This window comes from Salmo trutta, chromosome 14 (assembly GCF_901001165.1).
Source record: "Salmo trutta chromosome 14, fSalTru1.1, whole genome shotgun sequence".
In the NCBI taxonomy this organism is placed as follows: domain Eukaryota; kingdom Metazoa; phylum Chordata; class Actinopteri; order Salmoniformes; family Salmonidae; genus Salmo; species Salmo trutta.
Genome location: NC_042970.1, coordinates 53,325,801 through 53,351,086, shown reverse-complemented (window position 1 = coordinate 53,351,086; position 25,286 = coordinate 53,325,801). Strand labels below are relative to the sequence as shown.

General features: G+C 43.2%; 2 protein-coding genes across 2 annotated transcripts in view; one reads left to right on the top strand and one right to left on the bottom strand.

Moving 5' to 3' along the window:
- LOC115208370 (E3 ubiquitin-protein ligase RNF182) overlaps positions 1-8,353 on the bottom strand; it is a 72,299-nt gene extending 63,946 nt beyond the window's left edge. The window contains exon 1 of the mRNA XM_029776378.1: positions 8,264-8,353. The gene's annotated coding sequence lies outside the window, so the exon portion shown is untranslated. The remainder of the gene's footprint in view (positions 1-8,263) is intronic.
- LOC115208369 (NFX1-type zinc finger-containing protein 1) lies at positions 201-17,372 on the top strand (the record flags this gene model as incomplete). The annotated part of the gene is made up of 13 exons (XM_029776376.1): positions 201-1,166; positions 1,354-1,640; positions 1,976-2,214; positions 3,685-3,810; positions 4,033-4,181; positions 4,399-4,542; positions 8,284-8,401; positions 8,798-9,027; positions 9,246-9,385; positions 9,972-10,272; positions 13,890-14,000; positions 14,113-14,208; positions 14,411-17,372. Coding segments are annotated over 13 exons (5,298 nt in total), but the record flags the coding sequence as incomplete, so codon positions are not given.
- Between the last annotated feature and the right edge of the window lie 7,914 nt (positions 17,373-25,286).

The window sequence follows — 25,286 nt, the reverse complement described above, 5'->3', positions numbered from 1 at the left end:
GGGGGAATCCGAGGGAGGATAGGAGAGAGCGAGATGACAGAGCAGGGAAGGGAAGAGGAAGAGCAGGGGAGGATGCCAGGGGTAGGGATGGTAGAGTGGGAGGAGGAGGAGGAGGAAGGGAGATAGTGGGAGGCAGAGAAGATAGAGGGGGAGGGAGAGGCAGAGGAGGAGAGAGAGGGGGAGGTAGAGGAAGGGGTGGTAGAGGAAGAGGGGGAGGGAGAGGAAGATCTATAGACGGTGGCACCCCTCAGGTTCATCCAATAGAGTACAAAACCTTGGAGGAGCTGTCAGGGAAAGACCCTTCAGAGGTAGCCATCACTCTGGCCTCCAACGATGGACTGCAAGATCTCCTCGACGAGAGAGAGATGCGACAGGACCTTGTTCAGCTTCTCTGCCAAGTATTATGCAAGGCCTTCTTGTCCAAAACCGACCGCCAAACCGTACAGTACTTGACTGGCTTAATCAAGGATTCCGGATTCCTCCGAACCATCCTGCCCCATTACGTGATGGGAATGGGATCCGAGTTTGACCACACTCGCCGGGAACAATACCCCCAGCACTTGGACAACATCATGACCCTTCTCTCCAAGGTGCTCAGCATCTTCCCAGCCAGCTCTATAAAGGGCGTGTCCATGATAGTGGCCCTCTTCAGACCAGTCATCAACAGCCTGCGAGCCGTGGGGGTGGACGTCCTGGAGCAGACGAAGGAGAACCTGGATAGGATCCAGGGCCTGGTCGAGCACCTCCAGGAGAGAGCCAGGGAGGGCACTCTGAGGTCTGACAACTACTCCTTCATCACCCCCCAGGAAGACGCCCCACCTGGGGAGGCCGACTTCAGGACCCTGCCCATCTACCCCACCCCCAAAGAGTTCCACCAGGACCAGAGATCCTACCTCAGGCCCAACCTCATCTCCCAACGCTACGCCAGCGGACTGCTCTACCTGGACACGCACTTCCGGCTCATGCGAGAGGACTTTGTGAGGCCTCTTCGAGAGGGCATCCAGCAGCTGATTCAGAGCCAGCAGGACCTGGGCAATAAAGACATCCCTTTGAGAAAGTGCCGCTTTGATGACATCAGAGTGTACTTTGACACTCGACTGGTGGTTCCATTGTGTACCCCGTCTGGTTTGGCCTATAAGGTCCAGTTTGACTCCCATCCTCTTAAGGTCAGTGAGTTTGATTAAGAGTATTTGAATAGAAAAATGATTACTTACCAACATTGTGTAGTTATATAACTTAAAATATAGTGAGATTATACAATACTCTTTGAAATTACATTAATACATACAATGTTTTTCCATATCCGACGAGTGTATTCAAATATATGTTCATGTTCTTCTCTGTCCCGCACAGTTTGTCCGCTGGCAAAACTCCAAGCGGCTGATATACGGCTCCCTGCTCTGCATGTCATGTGACAACTTTGACACCGTCCTGTTTGCTACTGTGTCGGATCGGGTCCCCAAGGAGCTAGAGAAGGGCTTTGTCCAGCTCAGTTTCTTAGGGGAGAGCAGGCGAGCCCTGGCCGGAGTGGAGGCCCACCAATCCTTCCTCATGGTGGAGACCACAGCCTACTTTGAGGCCTACCGTTACGTCCTCGAAGGGCTGCAGGAGCTGGAGGTAGAGAATCTTCCCTTTCAGAGGTCGGTGTACTGTCTGTCTGTCGTTCTTAATTTCAACAATTAGCTTGTGAATGCACCAGTGTTGTTGATGCTATGAGATAGAGAGTCGGCTAATCAGCTTTGGGACAAGCTTAAGACTAAATATTGGGTTTTCATCATGCTTTTCTGACAATGAGAATTACAGATTGTATTGATACAGTTCCATGCTTCTGATCTTAAAGTGCTTAACATGGTTTGTGAGTGACTTAATTCTTCCACCAGCTGCTAGATGAATTTGGCAGAAATTATGTTCACCACATGTCAATTCTTGTAATGAAGAATGACATTTATGATTTATGACGACATGTAAATTACAGGTATATAGTGGAATGCAGCTCAGACGTCGAACCTCCTGCCTACCTGCCCAGGGCAGATATGTATGACCTGTCTGCTATTGCGGTGCCTGAGTTTAAGAGCAGTATCAAGAGCTTCCACACCCTGGAACCTGAAGCCTGGCCCCCCATGACGCAGCTGGGATTGGACGAGTCTCAGATGAGAGCCCTTCAGCTCGCACTCACCAAGGAGCTGGCTATCATCCAGGGACCCCCAGGCACAGGTGGAATACATTTTGAATAAGTCATACATATTGAATAGATCATGTTTACGTAAATGTACAGTACCGGTCAAAAGTTTGGACACACCTACTCATTCAAGGGTTTTTCTTTCTTTATTTTTTTACTGTTTTCTACATTGTAGAATAATAGGGAAGACATCAAAACTATGAAATAACACATATGGAATCATGGAGTAACCAAAAAAGTGTTAAATCAAAATATGTTTTATATTTTAGATTCTTCAAAGTAGCCACCCTTTGCCTTGACAGTTTTGCACACTCTTGGCATTCTCTCAACCAGCTTCATGTGGAATGCTTTTCCAACAGTCTTCAAGGAGGTCCCACATATGCTGAGCACTTGTTGGCTGCTTTTCCTTCACTCTGCGGTCTAACTCATCCCAAACCATCTCAATTGGGTTGAGGTTAGGTGATTGTGTAGGCCAGGTCATCTGATGCAGCACTCCATCACTCTCCTTCTTGGTCAAATAGCCCTTACACAGCCTGGAGGTGTGTTGGGTCATTGTCCTGTTGAAAAACAAGTCCAACTAAGCGCAAACCAGATGGGATGGCGTATCGCTGCTGAATGCTGTGGTAGCCATGTTGGTTAAGTGTGCCTTGAATTCTAAATAAATCACAGACAGTGTCACCAGCAAAGCACCCCCACACCATTATACCTCTTCCTCCATGCATCACGGTGGAAACCACACATGCAGAGATCAACCATCCACCTACTCTGCGTCTTACAAAGACATGGCGGTTGGAACCAAAAATCTAATTTGGACTCACCAGACCAAAGCATAGATTGCCACCGGTCTAATGTCCATTGCTCATGTATCTTGGCCCAAGCAAGTCTCTTTTTATTGTTGTCCTTTAGTAGTGGTTTCTTTGCAGCAATTGAACCATGAATGCCTGACTCACGCAGTCTCCTCTGAACAGTTGATGTTGAGATGTGTCTGTTATTTGAACTCTGAAGCATTTATTTGGGCTGCAGATTCTGAGGCTGGTAACTAATAAACTTCTCCTCTGCAGCAGAGGTAACTCTGGGTCTTCCTTTCCTGTGGCGGTCCTCATGAGAGCCACTTTCATCATAGCGTTTGATGGTTTTTACGACTGCACTTGAATAAACGTTAAAATTTCTTGAAATTTTCCGCATTGACTGACCTTCATGTATTAAAGTAATGATGGTCTCTCGCTTCTCTTTGCTTATTTGAGCTGTTTTTGTCATAATATGGACTTGGTCTTTTACCACTATTATTATTCTACAATGTAGAATAGAGTCAAAATAAATAAAAACCCTTGAATGAGTACGTGTGTCCAAACTTTTGACTGGTACTGTATACACATAAAAATGTCCAGGCCAAAAGCTGAGAAATTGTGCCACGTTGCTTCATGTAACATAGTCTTTAGTGCAACAGCTCTGCAGGAGTGTAACACTTTTAGACATTTGTTTTCTTTCCTTACTCATAATCCCAGGGAAGACCTACACAGGACTTAAGATCGCCCAGGCTCTGCTTACCAATCAGGAGATGGGGAGAGGTTTCACCTCCCCCATGCTGGTGGTTTGTTACACCAACCACGCTCTGGACCAGTTCCTAGAAGGTAGTCCTCCTTTTTTCTCAACATTGCACTATGGATGCAATGCACACATCTCACGCTACTTTTGCTTCTCAAATTAAGTTATTTTCCACCTCAAGCCATTCTTGAAGAATTTCAGATGCTACATACCATAATTTTGTGTTTGACCAAACATAATTCTGAAGGGCACTTTTGTTGTATGTACTATGAGCACCTTTTTAATTTGTTAAATAATGTGCACCATAGGCATCCACAAGTTTTTACCAGACGGTATTGTGAGAGTGGGTGGGCAAAGCAACAGTGAGGTCCTGAAGCGTTTCACCCTGAGGGAGCTGAAAAGCTCCCATTACTTCCGCCGCAAACTACCGCAACATCTTCGCCGTGCCAACAGTGAGGTGAGGCCCAACTTGAAACCTGAAAGTTACACTGACCAATATGTGAACATTTTAGAAATAGTCTTCAAATGTAAATTGTAAATGTAGCTATTGAAGTGAATGTAGCTCAGCTTTCATTTTTGTCAGGAATGTAACAGTCAGGTTGGCTATCTTTTGGGAAAAGTCAATCAGCGAAATAATATCACATAGTGATGTTCAGAATATTGTTTCCCCTCAGATCTATGATGCATTGCGGACAGAAGAGACTAAGATCCAGACTCAGTCTGTGCAGCTGGAGTGCAGTCTTCGGGGCGTCCTAAGGGAGCAGTACCTCCAAAAGTTCATCTCAGAGAAACACTGGGATAGCCTGACGCTACAGCCAGTGAGTCTTTGATAGCACTATAAAATATAAAGATTTTTAGCCTCTCTGTCCGACCTTTATAATTACAACTATCAGGCTGGTGACTACTTCTACAACTAATCATTTGTTACATTTTACATTTTAGTCATTTAGCAGACGCTCTTATCCAGAGCAACTTACAGTAGTAAATGCATACATTTCATACATAATTCTTTTACGTACTGGTCCCCCGTGGGAATCGAACCCACAACCCTGGCGTTGCAAACACCATGCTCTACCAACTGAGTCACACGGGACCACTAATAGTTCCATCACCATAGCTACTACTAGAACTATGTACCCGCAATCGCGCGCATGTTGATTTTGTCCACCCACACCAGACGCGATCAGGACACGCAGGTTGAAATATCAGAACAAACTTTGAACCAGCTATGTTAATTTGGGGACAGGTCGAAAAGCCTAAACATTTATGGCAATTTAGCTAGCTTGCTTGCTGTTGCTAGCTAATTTGTCCTGGGATATAAACATTGGGTTGTTATTTTACCTGAAATGCACAAGGTCCTCTACTCCAATAATTAATCCACAGATAAAAGAGTAAAACGAGTTTGTTTCTAGTAATCCCTCCTTCAGGCTTCTTTGGACTTCATATGGCGGTTGGCAACCAACGTTAAGGTGCATTACTACCACCAACTGGACTGGAGTGTGGGCCTCAGTTCATCTTTCAATCACCCACGTGGGTATATGCTCCTAAAAACCAATGAGGAGATGGGAGAAGCAGGACTTGCAGCGCATCAAGTGTCACAAATAGAACCAACTTCTATTTTAGCACCTGGTTACGCAGATGTGTGCGAACAGTATGGGTGCAATGATTGAAAAACATGTATGTGTACTTTTATTTTGCAATGCTCTCGCATTCGACATGGGCGGTGTGGTCAGCATGTAAATGACTACTGACCCGTAGCACTCTGTAGCCATGAAGTGCTTTGAAAGGCTGGTTATGGCTCACATTAACACCATCATCCCAGAAACCCTAGACCCACTCCAATTTGCATACCACCCCAACAGATCCACAGATGACACAATCTCTATTGCACTCAACACTGCCCTTTCTCACTTGGACAAAAACAACACCTAAGGGAGAATGCTGTTCATTGACTACAGCTCAGCGTTCAACACCATAGTGCCCTCAAAGCTCATCATTAAGCTAAGGACCCTGGGACTAAACACCTCCCTCTGCAACTGGATCCTGGTCTTCCTGACGGGCCGTCCTCAGGTGGTAAGGCTAGGCAACAACACATCTTCCACGCTGATCCTCAACACGGGGCCCCTCAGGGGTGAGTGCTTTGTCCCCTCCTGTACTTCCTGTTCACACATGACTGTGTGGCCAAGCACGACTCCAACACCATCATTAAGTTTGCCGACGACACAACAGTGGCAGGCCTGATCACCGACAACAGTAAGACAGCCTATAGGGAGGAGGTCAGAGATCTGGAAGTGTGGTGCCAGGACAACAACCTCTCCCTCAATGTGAGCAAGACAAAGGAGATGATCGTGGACTACAGGAAAAGGATGGCCAAGCACTCCCCCATTCTCATCGAACGGGGCTGTAGTGGAGCAGGTTGAGAGCTTCAAGTTCCTTGGTGTACACATCACCAACAAACTATCATGGTCCAAACACACCAGTTGTGAAGAGGGACGACAATGCTTATTCCCCCTGAGGAGACTGAAAAGATTTGGCATGGGTCCTCAGATCCTCAAAAAGTTTTACAGCTGCACCATCAAGAGCATCCTGACTGTTTGCATCACTGCCTGGTATGACAACTGCTTGGCCTCCGACCGCAAGGCGCTACAGAGGGTAGTGTGTACGGCCCTGTACATCACTGGGGCCAAGCTTCCTGCCATCCAGGACCTCTATACCAGGCAGTGTCAGAGGAAGGCCCTAAAAATTGCCAAAGACTCCAGCCACCCTAGTCATAAGACTCTTCTCTCTGCTTCCGCACAGCAAGCAGTACCGGAGTCCCAAGTCTAGGTCCAAAAGGCTTCTAAACAGCTTCTACCCCTAATATGACTGCAGAACAGCTAATCAAAGGGCTACCCGGACTATTTCAATTGACCCCCACCCCCCCTTTTTTTACACTGCTGCTACTCACTGTTTATTATCTATACATACAGTGGGGGAAAAAAGTATTTGATCCCCTGCTGATTTTGTACATTTGCCCACTTACAAAGAAATGATCAGTCTATAATTTTAATGGTAGGTTTATATGAACAGAGAGAGACAGAATAACAACAAAAAGTTAAAGTAAAACGCATGTCAAAAATGTTATAAAATTATTTCCATTTTAATGAGGGAAATAAGTATTTGACCCCTCTGCAAAACATGACTTAGTACTTGGTGGCAAAACCCTTGTTGGCAATCACAGAGGTCAGATGTTTCTTGTAGTTGGCCACCAGGTTTGCACACATCTCAGGAGGGATTTTGTCCCACTCCACCAGTTGTCCTCTGAATCATTCAGATGTTCATTGGCAAACTTCAGACGGGCATGTATATGTATTCTTGAGCAGGGGGACCTTGCGGGTGCTGCAGGATTTCAGTCCTTCACGGCGTAGAGTGTTACCAATTGTTTTCTTGGTGACAATGGTCCCAGCTGCCTTGAGATCATTGACAAGATCCTCCCGTGTAGTTCTGGGCTGATTCCTCACCGTTCTCATGATCATTGCAACCCCACGAGGTGAGATCTTGCATGGAGCCCCAGGCCGAGGGATATTGACAGTTCTTTTGTGTTTCTTCCATTTGCGAATAATCGCACCAAATGTTGTCACCTTCTCACCAAGCTGCTTGGCGATGGTCTTGTAGCCCATTCCAGCCTTGTGTAGGTCTACAATCTTGTCCCTGACATCCTTGGAGAGCTTTTTGGTCTTGGCCATGGTGGAGAGTTTGGAATCTGATTGATTGATTGCTTCTGTGGACATGTGTCTTTTTTACAGGTAACAAGCTGCGGTTAGGAGCACTCCCTTTAAGAGTGTGCTCCTAATCTCAGATCGTTACCTGTATAAAAGACACCAGGGAGCCAGAAATCTTTCTGATTGAGAGGGGGTCAAATACTTATTTCCCTCATTAAAATGCAAATCAATTTATAACATTTTTGACATGTGTTTTTCTGGATATTTTTGTTGTTATTCTGTCTCTCACTGTTCAAATAAACCTACCATTAAAATTATAGACTGATCCTTTCTTTATCAGTGGGCAGACATACAAAATCAGCAGGGGATCAAATACTTTTCCCCCCCACTGTAGTCACTTTACCCCTACCTACATGTACATATTACTTAAATTACCTCGACTAACCTGTACCACCGCACATTGACTCGGTACCGGTACCCCCTGTATATAGCCTCATTATTGTTATTTTATTGTTGCTCTTTTATTTTTTACTTTAGTTTATTTAGTAAATATTTCTTCTTAACTATTATTTTTCTTAACTGCATTGTTATTTAAGGGCTTGTAAGTAAGCATTTCACGGTAAGGTCTACACTTGTTGTATTCTGCGCATGTGACAAATACAATTTGATTTGATTTGATGTTATCGTCGGATAGGACAACTAATATGAGTACGCTGACCCCAACTGCCTCTACAAGGCTTGAGATTCAAAAAGTAGGTCTGGCATTCCCAGAAAAGCTTTATGAAACAATGTTGAACTGTGATAATCTGTCATTGGCCAGTGAGGAGACAATACTTACTATTAATATGTAATCCTCAGGCACTGGATGGCTTTGAGAGCTATGGTGGGAAGAAGCCGTCTCTTGTTATGGAGTGGCTGGGATTAGGTTTCACTGTCTTCCAGCAGAGGACGCCACATCCTCAAAATTGCAATGCAGGTGAGAAGACACTGCAGTACCACAGAGAGAAGACAAGACAATATGATCAGACAGATAATAAACGGAACAGGTGCAGAGAAATGCTTCTCTTTGTGGGATTGTATTTGTCAACCTTGCTTGTGAATATATTATTCATGTAGCTATCAACACAATCATTTCGCTGCTCCTGCGATAACATCTACAAATCTGTGTAGGCGACCAATAAACTTGATTGATTTTATTTGGTATTATTTAGTCTCTTTGAACTCTTTTTGTTTAATTTAAAACTCCCTTTGATCCTAACTGAAACTATATGGGGGAAAAAAAGAGTTCAGTGCTCATTTTCATGTTGAGAGAACTACTAGGAAGTTAGAAACTCTGGTCCTCACCCATTTTCACCTCTCTATTTTATGATAGATGGGGAAATGGACGAAGCTGAAGAGGAAGAGGACGACCTGATCGAGATAGCGGAGGAGGCAGACCTGATCCAGGCGGAACGCTTTGTAGAAGCCTCAAACATACATCATGGTCGGGAGGAAGATCTTAGAAAGACTGAGGAGATAGTCAGAGATATGGCGAAACTGATGCTGGCCATGAACCTGGAGAACACTGAGATACAGGCAGAGCAGAGTGAAGAAGGCTGGGAGGTGAGGACCAATAATTAACCTTGATCCAACAATATAACCAAAAGACATTGCATCATAAATCATGTGAATCATAAACCAATTGAGCTGCTTATTTATTTAAAATGACAACCTCCTGCTTTAAAGTATTTAGCTTAGGAGTATTGTAGAAAGACAGGTGCTGAGTTAAAGTGTTGTTAAAGTTATTTGAAAAGCCTGCGTGTCTCTCTGTATGTGTGCAGATGCAGCGGGTACAGAAGAAGAAGATGAAACATCATATTAGGAGGGAGCTGGGCAGGAGCTCAGCCGTGAGTGAGGATGAGGAGGACACCATTCTGGATGTGTGGACTCTCAGTCTGCCAGACAGATGGAGACTGTACCGGTAATACTCCCCCTCATCCCCTAGGCAACGGCATTCTGCAAGAGCGTTTATTCCCATTGAGCATAATTATGTCAACTAATTACAGAGAAAATGTATGCACTAATCCCCTCACCTCAAAGGCAAGATTTTTGCTCTATAAAACTTTCTGTCACCGTGGCAATGTAATTGTGCTTAGCTTGTGAATGCAAAGACATCATGACCACACAGGTGTAAAAAAAAAAAAAAAAAAAAAAAAAGACCACACAGGTGGCTTGATCTGACTGGGGAAAAGACTAGTGCAAGGCTCAGTTGTGTGCCGGCCAAAAAGATATCTTGGATTAAACCCAAAAATGTAATGGTAAGTCACAGCTTCAGCCTGTTTGATTGATTCCGTAAGTCACACAAGTAATAAAGGACTCTGCTCAATGCATTATTACGAATCTCAGATATTCTGATTTTGATTGTGCTGTATAATTATGTCTGGTAAACACACCTGTTCTATGGGTTTTATATAATTGTTATGACATACTTATTTCGACTATATAAAAGTGGTCTTGCAGTGAAATGCTACTCAATGACGTAATCTACTGCTGCTCTGTGTCTGCAGGTTATGGGTGAGGCGTTACCGGACTGAGCTGCGTATGCGAGCCCAGCAGGCTGAGCAGGACTATCAGGACGCAGCCGAGCGTCTGGCTGAGATTCGTCTCCGTGAGGACTTATTTGTCCTGAAGCATGCCAAGGTCATCGGCATGACGACTACGGGGGCTGCTAGATGCCGCAAAGCTTTGCAGGAAGTGAGTCCCCGCCTGGTGATCGTGGAAGAGGCGGCGGAGGTACTGGAGGCCCATACCATCACCACTCTGAGCCAGGCTTGCCAGCATCTCATCCTCATTGGAGACCACCAACAGGTACAGGACACTCATTGGTCAGGCATGGTCAACTCCCTCTTAAAGATTTCACTGTTATTCCAGTAAATCCAGGAATCCAACTGGACATCGTGCTTGAACATTTTTCAAGTTCCTAATGTAAACTGGGCTTTTTTAAAATTGAAAGTCCATGGTCATTTTCATTTCTTAATTGGCTGGGATTGAAATGCAATCAACATCCAACTCTGCTTGGAGCTAAACTACGAGTTCATTCAGCACACCCAGCTATAAGGTCTTACATAACTTGACTTAATTCCTTTTAGCTCTGAGTGAATACAGTGTCGTCAGTAAGTATTCACACCCCTTGACTTTTTCCATATTTTGTTGTGTTACAGCCTGAATTTAAAATGGTTTAAATATACATTTTGTGTCACTGGCCTACACAATATACCCCATAATGTCAAAGTGGAATTACGTATTCAACCACTTTGTTATGGCAAGCCTAAATAAGTTCAGGAGTAATAATTTGCTTAACAAGTCACATAAGTTGCATGGACTCTGTGTGCAATCATAGTGTGTAACATGATTTTTGAATGAGTACCTCATCTCTGTAACCCACACACACAATGATCTGTAAGATCCCTCAGTCGAGCAGTGAATTTCAAACACAGATTCAACCACGAAGATCAGGGATGTTTTTCAATGCCTCGTAAAGAAAAGTACCTATTGGTAGATGGGTAGTGCTGAACAATTTTTTTAAACAACTAATTGATCAACATCAGTTCAATTATTTGAATTCAATTTAGTTCATATTTTTTCTGTGAGCTCAATGTGCACGTTGCACAGAGATAAATCAGATCCAGTAGGAAGTTGTAGTTTCCAACAGGCCAATATTCTACTTAGTATTCACATAAAACGTGGAAATTAACTACAGTGACCATAATTCATTGTGCATCTACTTATCCATTCTGCGTTTCTTTTACGTCTGCTACGGAATAGACAAGAATGCGCAATCGTGACGGTATATAGAGAGCAGCTGTTGCTTTGTGAGGTACGCTACATGACCAAAAGTATGTGGATACCTGCTTGTCGAACATCTCATTCCAAAAACATGGACATTAATATGGAGTTGGTCCCCTCTTTGCTGCTACTGTATAACAGCCTCCATTCTTCTGGGAAGGCTATCCACTAGATGTTGGAACATTTCTGCGGGGACTTGCTTTCATTCAGCCGCAAGCGCATTAGTGAGGTCGGGCACTGCAGTTGGGCAATTAGGCCTGGCTCTCAGTCGGCGTTCCAATTAATCCCAAAGGTTTTTGATGGGGTTGAGGTCAGGGCTCTGTGCAGGCCAGTCAAGTTCTTCCACACCACTCTCTACAAGCCATTTCTGTATTGACCACGCTTTATGCACGGAGGCATTGTCATGCTGAAACAGGAAAGGGCCTACCCCAAACTGTTGCCACAAAGTTGGAAGCACAGAATTGTCTAGAATATCATTGTATGCTGTAGCGTTAAGATTTCCCTTCACTGGAACTAAGGGGCCTAGCCTGAACCATGAAAAACAGCCCCAGACCATTATTCCTCCTCCACCAAACTTTACAGTTGGCACTATGCATTCGGGCAGGTAGCGTTTTCCTGGCATCTGCCAAACCCACGTTCATCCATCGGACTGCCAGATTCATTCCAGAGAACGCATTTCCACTGCTCCAGAGTCCAATGGCGGCGAGCTTTACACCACTCCAGCTGATGCTTTGCATTGTGCATGGTGATCTTAGGCTTGTGTGTGGCTGCTTGGCCATGGAAACTAATTTTATGAAGCTTCCGACTAAATTTTCTTGTCCCAGTCCTGTTCTGTGAGCTTGTGTGGCCTACCATTTCTCGGCTGAGCCGCTATTGCTCCTAGACGTTTCCACTTCACAATAACAGCACGTACAGTTGACGGGGCAACTCTAGCAGGGCAGAAATTTTACCAACTGACTTGTTGGAAAGGTGGCATCCTATGACGGTGCCATGTTGAAAGTCACTGAGGTCTTCAGTAAGGCCATTCTCCTGCCAATGTTTGTCTATGGAGATTGCATGGCTGTGTGCTTGATTTTATACACTTGTCAGCAATGGGTGTGGATGATATAGCTGAATCCACTAATTTGAAGGGGTGCCCACATACTTTTGGAGATGTAGCGTATCTCTACCTGAAAATACATAAAAGTATGAACTCCAGAATAGTGATTTTGTCAGACAGCATAGGCAGCAGCTCAATAGAGATGTGATGATGACTTGGAATAAAATAATAAAGTCATCAAATAAAACAAATGAAATATAAGCAACTGAAATATTTTAGTAAAGTAATGTGAATAAATTATGGTTAATAAGTGATAAGCAGTAATAGGCAGTCACTACCACCAACACAAGGCCAAATCGACACTGGAGTTGCTTACCACGAAGACAGTGAATGTTCCTTAGTGGCCAAATTACAGTTGACTTAAATCTGCTTGAAAATCTATGGCAAACATTTTTTGTTGTTGTCTAGCAATGATCAACAACTAATTGGACAGAGCTTAAAACATTTTGAAAACAATAATTGGGCAAATGTTGCATTATCCAGGTGTAGAAAGCTCATAGAGATTTACCCAGAAAGACACAGCTGTAATCGCTGTCAAAGGTGCTTCTACAAAGTATTGACTCAGGGGTGGGAGACCCATGAGGCGGGGTCATGTTTCGGAGGACGCATGGCTCTCGACCTTCGCCTCTCCCGAGTCCATACTGGAGTTGCTGCGATGGGACAAGACTGTAACTACCAATTGGATATCACGAAATTGGTGAGAAAAAGGGGTAAAACGTACCCCTAAAAATAAAAAATATACAAAGATTTTACTCAGAGTTTATTTGCATATACACTGAGTATACAAAACATGACATGGTGAATCCAGGTTGAAGCTATGATCCCTTATTGTCACTTGTTAAATCCACTTCAAATCAGTGTAAATGAAGGGTAGGAGACAGGTTAAAGAAGGATTTTTAAGCCTTGAGACAATTGAGACATGGTTTGTGTATGTGTGCCATTCAGAGGGTGAATGGGCAAGACAAAAGATTTAAGTGCCTTTGAACGGGGTATTGTAGTAGGTGCTAGGCGGACCAGTTTGTGTCAAGCGCTGCAACGCTGCTGTTTTTTTAATGCTCATCACTTTCCCTGTGTATCAAGAATGGTCCACCACCCAAAGGACATCCAGCCAAATTGACACAACTGTGGGAAGCATTGAAGCCAACATGGGCCAGCATCCTTGTGGAACGCTTTCGAAACAGTCCATGCCCCAACTAATTGTGGCTGCTCTGAGGGCAAAAGGGGGTGGGGGGGGGCAAGTCAATAATAGGAAAGTGTTCCTAAAGCTTGGTATACTCAGTGTATATTTTCCATACTCTTTACTTTATTACATTTATTTGACAGGGACAATGCACATTAAAATCAACATTTCTGCAAATGTTTCAGGTTTAGTCGAAAGCCTAATATTCATCTGTAGTGAGCAGCATATTAAAAACAGTGATCTCTTCGACTCTATTGTTTGTTTATATTGTCTAAAACTGTTGAAATGAGGTGGTCCATGCCATCCTCTCTTGAGGTTCAGGGGTACTTATGTAGCTTGCAACCTCCATTGTCCCCCTAGCTCCGGCCCAGTGCAACAGTGTTTGACCTGGCCAAGAACTTCAATCTTGAAGTGTCCATGTTTGAGAGGCTGATCAAGATGGATTTTCCGTATGTCAGACTTAACTACCAGGTATGTGTGGGAATCTGTAGGGAAGTTTATATGGACAAACCAGATAAACCAATTACCCTTGCTCTTCATTCTCCAATGACCAATCCTCTCACTCTGGGTCTATCCTACACAGCATCGTATGAGGCCAGACATTGCCCGTCTCCTGGTCCCTCACATCTACTCTGAGCTGGAGAACCACCCCTCAGTGATGGACTTTGAGAATGTTAAGGTAAATTAATGCATACATAGATTTTTGACATGGTAGTTTCCCTCCTAGCAGGAGTACATTTGAAGCTGTTTATCAATGAATTTCCCCATGTGGTCAATTCAATGTACCATTAATAAAGCATGATAAACTGTCCATATGTGTAGGCTTTAGAAGTTAGTTGCGGTCCAATATACATTGTATTCAACCTCCTGTTGTCTTGCAGGGGCTTCACTCAAACATGTTCTTTGTGGAGCATAATTATTATGAAGAGGAGATCAAGGATGGAAAAAGTCACCAGAACCGCCACGAGGCCCTCTTCGTGGTAGCGCTGTGTCGCTACCTCCTGTTACAGGACTACCAGCCGTTCCAGATCACCATCCTCACCACTTACACAGGCCAACTCCACTGTCTGCGCAACCTCATGCCAGCCAAAGAGTTCAATGGGGTCAAAGTTCATGTTGTTGACAAATATCAAGGGGAGGAGAATGATATTGTCCTACTGTCCCTGGTTCGAAGTAACAAACAGGGGAAGGTGGGTTTCTTGAACATCCCCAACCGTGTCTGTGTAGCCCTGTCAAGGGCTAAGAAGGGCCTCTACTGCATTGGAAACATGGACATGTTGAGAAAGGTCAAGCTTTGGAGCAACATCCTGCACATGCTGCGAGAGAAAGACCAAGTGGGCCCTGCAATGACTTTGTGCTGCCAGAACCACCCTGAGCGACACATTAAAGTGTCCTGCGGAGACGACTTCAAACAAGCTCCCGAGGGAGGCTGCAACCTGCCCTGCGAGTTCCGCTTGAACTGTGGTCACGTGTGCTCCAGTGCCTGCCACCCGTACGACCAAGAGCACAAAAAGTACACATGTAACAAGAAGTGCCAGAAGGTCCTTTGTGTGCTGGGGCATCGATGCCAACGTCAGTGTTACCAGGAGTGCCCTACTGACTGCCTTAAGCGGGTAGAAAAGATTGTACCACAGTGCCAGCACAAGCAGATGGTACCCTGTCACCAGGCTCCGGAGAAGTTTGTGTGCCAGGAGCCCTGTCAGCAGAAGCTCATGTGTGGGCATCCATGTGCCTTGGTGTGTGGGGAGTCCTGCACCACCACCTGCATGGTGATGGTCACATTGGAGCTCAAATGTGGACACAAGCAAGAAGATCCCTGTCATTATAAGACATCTACCATACAGCCAGAATGCAGGACACAATGCAACCAGATGCTGAAGTGTGGCCACTCCTGTCCTGGTTCCTGCCAGAGGTGCCACCAGGGCCGCTTCCACATGGGCTGTTTCCACCAATGTGATCGCCTCCTAGTCTGCTCCCATAAGTGTCGGGAGCCCTGTACACGTGGATGCCCACCCTGTCAAATGCGCTGTGAGAATCGCTGCATCCATAGTGTCTGTATGAAGCCATGCGGCCAGCTCTGTGCCCCCTGCATAGAGCCTTGTGCCTGGAAGTGCCCTCATCAGCGCTGCAGCAAGCTTTGCCATGAGCCTTGTGACCGTCCACCATGCACCCAACCCTGTACCAAAACCTTGCACTGTGGGCACCCATGCATCGGCCTGTGTGGAGACCCCTGCCCCAACAAGTGTCGTGTTTGCCACCACGAGGAGGTAACAGAGATCTTCTTTGGTACGGAGGATGATGTTGAGGCTTGTTTCATTCAGCTAGAGGACTGCGGACACTTGTTTGAGTCCACGTCCATGGACACATACATGGGAATGGATGAGAACCAGCAGGCTACCGGAATAAAGTTGAAGGAGTGCCCCAAGTGTCGCACACCCATCCGCAGGAATCTCCGGTACGGGGCTCATGTCAACCGGAGTCTGGTGGAAATTGAAAAAGTGAAGGAGAAGATTAATGGAACACAGTCAGATATTGAGGCACAGAAGGTGGTCCTTAAGCAGCAATGGATTGACAAGGAGGACTTGCTAAGGTATCTACCTATGGAGTACATACAGATTAGAGATACACTGAGAGCCTCCGACCTCACAGCAAAGGAACTATGGATCACTGAGAACAAGATGGCCTTACTTGAGAGACTGAACAAGCTGCTGAAGATTCGTAGGGGGCACATGTCAAGCGTAGAAACCTTTTACTTTGACGAGAAGGTTCCGGAGTTCCTGAGGTGGCTGATGGATCATCACCAAAAGTTCTCAGAGCAGCAGGCATCTGATCTGCAGAGCGAGCTACAGAGGCTCTTCTTTTTGGCGGAGCTTAACGCCCGCTGCAAGATGGCTAATGGAACAGGCCGTAGGGTCCACGTTCAGGCTGAGGTCACAGCCATGAGGAAGGTTCTGGAGAGAATGCAGCCATTCACTCAGCAAGACAAGGACTTGGTAAAGCAAGCACTTAAAGAACTGGATAAAAAGCTACCAAGCACTGGCCTGGGGATCACTGATGAAGAAAGGATGATGATTGTTAAAGCTATCAACCTGAGTGTTGGACACTGGTACAAGTGTCCCAACAATCACATCTACGCCATCGGAGAATGTGGACGGGCCATGGAGCATAGCAACTGCCCAGAATGCAACGCTACGATTGGTGGAGCAAGTCATGTTCTGGTTAGTGGCAACAGAGTGGCATCAGAGATGGATGGGGCGCAAGAGGCTGTGTGATCCGAAGTCAATAATGTGCTGAACTTTGATCTGATGCACCTTGATGATTTAAAAACAGATTGTTTTCAGTTTAATTGTGACTTGTCATAACTGATGTGACAGTTATCCCAATTGGCACTCCAGAAAGCATAGCTGTATTAAATTGATATATTTAATTCTGAAATTACAGTAAATGATTCATTGAATGTGATGAAATTAATCTGCTTCGCGAAGTATAATACTTCTTCATTTTTATTTTGCAGAGGTGTTGTTTAATAATGTCACCCCAGAGTACAATACTGAAATTATATGTGACTTTTTGCTACTGTATCTGTGTGATCTTGAAAGTTGAAAATGAACGATTGATCCAAAAGAAATCATTACACACTGAACAATAATGAATTATGCAAACAATTAGACTGGATTTTTATGTGTGATGATGGGCCTACATTTTTAGACAACTGAGTGTGTTTTTTCCAGTCACACCAATGGATGGCAGCAGTGTATTGTTCATTTAACAAAGAGTTGGCTTGATACTTGCAATTTTGGCCTTTTACACATATGTAATACAATTATCTGAGATGATCCAATATGTTTGCAAAACGATTTTCTAACACACACATTCACACATTAATCATTCAGCTGACTCAGTTCATATAATATGATAAAGGGGCTGAAAAACAACTCTGGCATGAAAAGAAAACACTGTAAAAGTAAGTAATATTCACACACTTGTGCACAAACCAAGTGTTCAGGATACAAAGTGCTGGATACTGTATGTATTTTGTGGGAACCCATATTATTTTTTCTACTGTCTGCAACTTGATATGGAAAATTGCTGTTATTTGAATAGCACTGGGAAAAGAGCAGAGATGAGATGTGGGCAGGGTGAGCATCCACAACATCCTTGCATGGAGTAGATTAGGGTTAGTGTCTCTCCCATTTTGACCTGGTTAATTATGGAGATAAACTGCAACTCCACTTTGTGTCTTGGACATCGGCCATTTATTTAAATTAGGATAGGCCTACTTTATGTATTAGTTGAAAACATTTACTGAACATTTTGTTAACTGAGTTATAGCGTATTTGACCCTAACCTGTAAGTGATGGTCAGGTGACTAGGTGGCAGGGCGGAGGGGTTTGACTTGGTGTGGACCCATCCAGAGACAACCCTTACTCCCTAGGCACTTAAGGCACTGGCAGATCAGTGTAAGCAATATATAATGAACAATGGTCCAATGTTTCATGAGCTGAAATGAAAGATCCCAGAAATGTTCCATATACACAAAAAGCTTATTTCTCTGAAATTGTGGGCACAAATTTGTTTACATCCCTGTTAATGAGCATTTCTCCTTTGCCAAGATAATCCATCCACCTGACATGTGTAGAATATCAAAAAGCGGATTAAACAGCATGGTAATTATACAGGTGCACCTTGTGCTGGATACAATAAAAGGCCACTCTAAAATGTGCAGTTTTGTCATACAACACAATGCCAAACGCCTCAAGTTTTGAGGGAGAGTGCAATTGGCATGCTGACTGCAGGAATGTCCATCAGAGCGGTTGCCAGAGAATGTAGTGTTCATTTCTCTACCATAAGTTGTGTCTCTGTCGTTTTAGAGAATTTGTCAGTACATCAAACCGGCCTCACAACCGCAGACCACGTGTAACCACGCCAGCCTAGGACCTCCTCATCCGTCTTCTTCAGCTGCAGGGTCGTCTGAGACCAGCCACCCGGACAGCTGATGAACTTGTGGGTTTGCACAACCGAAGAATTTCTGCACAAACAGTCAGAAACCATCTCAGGGAAGCCCATCTGCGTTCTCGCCGTCCTCACCAGGGTCTTGACCTGACTGCAGTTTGGCGTCGTAACTGACTTCAGTGGACAAATGATCACCTTCAATGGCCAATTTCGCAAGAATCTGTACCCAATTCCTGGAAGCTGAAAATGTCCCAGTTCTTCCACGGCCTGCATACTCACCAGACATGTTACCCTTTGAGCATGTTTTGGATGCTCTGGATCGATGTGTACAACAGCATGGGACAACATTTCAGCCTGATCAACTCCATGTGAAGGAGATGTGTCGCACTGCATGAGGCAAATGTTGGTCACACCAGATACTGACTGGTTTTCTGATCCATGCCCCTACCTTTTTTGTTAAGGTATCTGTGACCACAGATGCATATCTGTATTCCCAGTCATGTCAAATCCATAGATTAGGGCATCATTTATTTATTTAAATTGACTGATTTCCTTATATGAACTGTAATTATATGTAACTATTTATATTTTAGATCAGTGTAGTAGTAGCTTTACCTTGCTCTCTGATAGGTTGGGAAGATTTTGTACCATATTTCTTATACCTATCCAATCTTCTCAGATCTACACAAGTTCATAGGTTTAGGTGCGAAGGGTTGATTCTGGATGGGGCCAGGGTTCTTTGTATGTAGCCTTATTTTTTTTCATCAGCTGCAGATGTGGTTGCCGAGCACCAGGACCGTGAGTCAGATATGAGACACATACACACACAACTACACCTGAAAGTTTGAAGTTATAAAGATGACCGAAACACCCTTTATGCATCATTTAGAAAGGTACTCAAGGCTGCGTGGCAGGATCAGCAGATTTCTCGCAAAACAGATTTCTCAGTCAAAACATGACACACGGCTAGCTGGCCAATAATAAAACATTACCGGAATTTCAAACAGAACATTCTTGGCAGAGAAGCAGCAAGACCTAAACTGACATTTGTTTTCTCCTATTCATAGGATTCAGGGCTGACATCCATTTTGGGTGTTTTGCAGCAGCTTGCATCACTTTATTACATGATGAATGTAGCCCTGTCACAAACCCAGATCTAATGCAAACATTTCTAAAAACCTGTTTTTGCTTCGTCATTATGGGGTATTGTGTGTAGATTGATGAGGAAAAATAATAATTCAATTCATTTTAGAATAAGGCTGTAATGTAACAAAAAGTGTAAAAAGTCAAGGGGTCTGATTACTTTTCGAATGCACTGTAGAACAGATCTGATTCTTCAACTTACTTTCAATGATAATGACAGATCTATAACTCACATTTCTATTTGAATTTGGGCAGGTCAGGGCCTACCTGGTGGCACAGTGGTCTAAGCCACTGCATCATTGTGCTAGCTGTGCCACTAGAGATCCTGGTTCGAATCCAGGCTCTGTTTGAGTTTAATTAAGCCTATGTTACGGGACTGTGCAGCCATGGCAGATTATTTTGTTTATTAAACAGACAAGACACACCTACCAGATCACAGTCAACAAACATATATTTTGCAGTAAGAATATAATGGAAAAGGCTTTAACAGAATAAAATACAACACATTTTTCCAACACAACTTGTCACAAGAACATTTGTAACCACTGGGAGGCGCATGCTCGTACCGATAGGATGCATGGGGTGTGAGGATCTCCATTTTGTACCGACAAAACTGTGGTTATATGTAGAAACCAGACAAAGTTTAAATCAAGCCTCTAAACTTGATAAATCAACATTTTCCCAAGAAACTTGGGTGTGAGCGATCAGCTTTGTACAACAGCTAACCAACAATTTGTAAATCAGAGCAGAGACACGAATCCAACAGACAATGGCTTCCTTCAAAAGGAAAAGCCAAAGAGCAACTTGGAGATGCAAACAGGAGTAATTAATAGTTAAATGCTATCTAGGAAAACATAGCTAAACTACTCTCAATGCACACCAAAACAAACAAACTGCTCAAATCTGTTTGCTCGAAAAGACAGTAGAGGCTATCGTGTCAGACACGAACAAACAAGACAGAACAAGATAACAAAATGTGCCTTTTGGAAACAAAGTTTCAAACTTTAGAAGAGGAATAGGACCAGCAAGAAAACTGAATGAGACGTGAGAATATTGTCCTTACCAGAAGACGCAGAAAAAGGAGACCTTTCCGGCTACATAGTCAAACTGATATCTGAGGAACTTGATGTAGGTATATCACCAGAGGATCTGGAATGATGCCGAAGAACGCCAAATACCCACACATGGTTATCTTCAAACTATGGAACTATCAGACCAAAGTCAACATTCTGAAGGCAAAAGGGGGAAAGGAGATAAAATTCCAAGGCTAGACCAATTGATTTGTCCAGGAACTGTCTGCTAAGCTGAAAAAAAACGCAAGTCACTGGAGGAAAAGGGGACCAAATCTCAACTCTGCTTCCCAGGAGTGCTGTGGGTATGGAAGGGAATGCAAAGGATGGAATTCACAAGTGCCGATGAAGCCCTAATCAAGCTGCAAGAAACCTTTCCAGTCAAAGGCCTACAAACATTGCTCGTAATGGAGACTGGCAGAGTGGGATCCCCTGCACAAAGTGGGAAAAAGCAAAGGGTGCACTGTAAGCTACATACAGTGATGCCTAAGACCAGCTTATCGTAAATTGTGACAATATTATTTTCCCCTCCCCAATACAATCTATACTCTACCTTCCCCAAGTAACTGTTCTTCTCTATGAAGTAACGATAGAAGTAGCTGATGCCAGCGGGCTACATGGACACTGATAAGACATTTGAAAGGGGGAAATATAGAAATGTATGTCATTAACTGTTCGAAATGTAACAAGTACTTTTGGTTTTCAGGGAAAATGTACAGAGGAAAAATACATTATTTTCTTTAGGAATGTAGTGGAGTAAAAGTAGTCAAAAATATAAATAGTAAAGTACAGTAGTACTTTAAAGTATTTTTACACCACGGTGTGTGTGTGTGTGTGTATATGAATGGGTGTGTGAGAGAACAGTGGGAGAGAATGGGTGTGTGGACGCACAGGGTATAGACTGAGTCAACAAAACATTAAAAACATCTTTCTAATATTGAGTTGCAACCCCCATTTTGCCCTCAGAACAGCCTTAAATCATTGGGGCATGGACTCTACAAGGTGTCGAAAGCTTTACACAGGGATGCTGGCCCATGTTGACTCCAATGCCTCCCACAGTTGTACCAAATTGGCTGGATATCCTTTGGGTTGTGGACCATTTCCAGCTACAATATTACAACATTAATAATGTCTACACTGTATTTCTGATCAATTTGATGTTATTTTAATGGCAATTTTTTTTGCTTTTCTTTCAAAAACAAGGACATTTCTAAATGACCACAAACTTTTGAATTGTAGTGTATGTATACAATAACTATGTATTCATACTATGACTCTCCCATATCCATGCCCTCTTATGCTTTGTCTGGTTCTTCGATGATAGACAGAAAAGACAAAGTTAACTTTGATTCTATACAAGTAAAGGCCAACAAAATCCAATTTATTACATGAAATATGCACAAGCGCCACGATGGCAAAAAAAAGCATAACGTTCTTGAACAATTAACGAGGTTGTCAGCAGATGTGGTTTTCCTGCCAGAGCTACACTTCAAAAAAGGAGAAATTTTATATTTAAAGAGCAGCTGGGTTGGATAGGCCTATGCCGCCACATCCTGCAGTAACAGCAGAGGTGTAGGCATCCTGATAAATAAGAATACACCATTTTACCTTATATCATAGTACATGTACCAAGAAGGCCGTTTTCTAATTTTGAATTGTACAAGGTGAAAAATACAGTCAGGTCCATAAGTATTTAGACAGTGACACAACTTGCATCATTTTGGCTCTGTATGCCATCACAATGGATTTGAAAGGAAGCAATCAAGATGTGCTTTAAGTGTAGACTTTCATCGTTAATTTAAGGGTTTTGTCAAAACTATTGTATGAACCGTGTAGGAATTACAACCGTTTTTATACATAGCTCCCCAATTTTAAGAGCTCAAAAGTAATTCATCATAAATTCAATTGTGAGTTTTAATACTTGTTTGCAAATCCTTTGCAGTCAATGACTGCCTGAAGTCTGGAAACCATAGACATCACCAGATGCTGGGTTTCTTCCCTGGTGATGCTCTGCCAGGCCTTTACTGCAGCTGTCTTCAGTTCCTGCTTGTTCTTGGGGCGTTTTGCCTTCAGCAAGTGAAATGCACGTTCAATTGGATTCAGGTCAGGTGATTAACTTGGCCATTGCACTTGGCCACTTTGCCTTAAAAAAGTATTCACAGTATATTTTGGGTCATTGTCCATCTGCACTGTGAAGCGCTGTCCAATGAGTTTTGAAGCATTTGGCTGAATCTGAGCAGATAATATTGCCCAAAACACTTCAGAACTCATCCTGCTGCTTTTGTCAGCAGTCACATCATCAATAAATACAAGGGAACCAGTTCCATTGGCAGCCATACATGCCCATGCCATAACACTACCTCCACCATGCTTCCCTTCTCCATACTCTTCTCATCCCATCATTCTGGTACAAGTTGATCTTTGTCTCATCTGTCCATAGGATATTGTTCCAGAACTGTACAGGCTTTTTTAGATGTTTTTTGGCAAACTCTATTCTGGTCTTCCTGTTTTTGAGGCTTACAATTGATTTACATCTTGTGGTAAACCCTCTGTATTTAGTCTGGTGAAGTCTTCTCTTGATTGTTGACTTTGACACAGATACACCTACCTCCTGGAGGGTGTTCTTGATCTGGCCAACTGTTGTGAAAGGGTTTTTCTTCACCAGGGAAAGAATTCTTCTGTCATCCACCACAGTTGTTTTCTGTGGTCTTCCGGGTATTTTGGTGTTGCTGAGCTCACCAGTGCGTTCTTTCTTTTTAAGAATGTACCAAATAGTTGATTTGGCTACACCTAATGTTTTTGATATTTCTTTGATGGGTTTGTTTTGATTTTTCAGCCCAATGATGACTTGCTTCACTGGCAGTGACAGCTCTTTGGGCTTCATATTTAGGGTTAACAGCAACAGATTCAAAATGCAAATGCCACACTTGAAATTAACTCTAGAACTTATCTGTTTACTTGTAAATTAACTCATGAGGAAATAACACACACCTGGCCATGGAACAGCTGAGCAGCCAATAGTCCAAATACTTTTGGTCCCTTAAAAAGGGGAGGGGCACATATAAAAAGTGCTGTAATTTCTATACCGTTCACCCGATTTGGATGTAAATACCCTCAAATTAAATATTCATTATTAGACAGCTAAAATAATAATAACTTGGTCAATGTCCAAATATTTATGGGCCTGAATGTACACATTGATTTAATTATATAACCCCCCATGGGCAAATCTGGAGTTTTTAGAGCTATATTAGATCAAACCCAGACAGGAACTATTATTTTAGCAGGCAACCTAAATCACACACTCGGTAAGTTAGACAGACATAGTGTGGTTGCTAATTTCTGTATTACCAAATGAGGAGAGACAAACTTCACACACACCAGTCAGAGTTTATACTTAAACTACAATTTTTATTATAAGAGCTATGAAGTAGCAGTTGACTTTCAACGATTCACCATTTCTAATGGCCCGTTGAGAGTGTTGAACACATTGACTTCTGAGATCTTTATAGTAAGATCCAACCCCTTTTGACATGACAAACCACAGATAGTTAGGAACGGTTCACAAAGAAAGACTGTTTACTTTAGAGAGGAGTATCCACAGCTAGATAACATTCACTATAAATTATCGTTCCGTTTGATCCCTAATGACGAGGTTCTAATCTCGTCCCTGGTACTTCATAGAACAAAAACACCATTTCATCCAATGGCATATATCAATTGTCAACTCTAAATACTCCCATCTCAAGCAAACCCCCTCTTGACCCCACTCCTGGAAAGGCTCACTGGGGTGAGTGAGCCTCTAGGCCATATACTACCACAGGATAAGTGTGAGATCTAAGAGACCATGGTCCCAGACACTGCCATAAACCTCCCCACAATAAGGAAAAGGAGGGTGTGACTTGCTCACAGACATTGTGGAGACAAGTCATTGGTTCCCCAGTAATCACGCCATCCCTTCACATGGTTTAAGCATAGGTAAAGAGACATTCACATATGAAGACAATATTTCATTCTGTCCTCCTCTCTTGCTGATATTCTGCAGAGCAACAGAGACAAGTAAAAGACAAGTCTGACCTCTTCCCCTCTCTGGGCCCCAAGTGTCTGAGCCCCAGCTAAGGGAAATGTGTAACTGAAACATTCCAGAGTCAAAGGACACTTTCTAATGACAAGTATCTCACATAAGCATATTATACTAATAAAACATCTTAATTATCTATGTTACCCAACTAATTCTGATTCATCCCCCACAATAGCAATAAAAAAGGCAAATTCAAAAGCTATTTGAGAATTGGGTTTAAAAAAATCCATGACATAATGGTATTGGATCATTCTCCTGTATCATGCTTCATTACACCAACAGAAAATACACTTAGCGACAGAATATGGAGAATGAACAGAGTGTATCTTCAAAACCCGAAATGTATTAAATGCGTGAACTAAAAAATAAAGACTTTAACCATCACAAATGAGGACAGAAAAGCCGACCCCGACATAATTCGGGATGCTTTTAAGGTGTGCATAAGGGAAATGACTCTGCAAAAGCTAAATCTGAGTTAGAAAAAAAAAAAAGTAATCACTATCTTAGAAA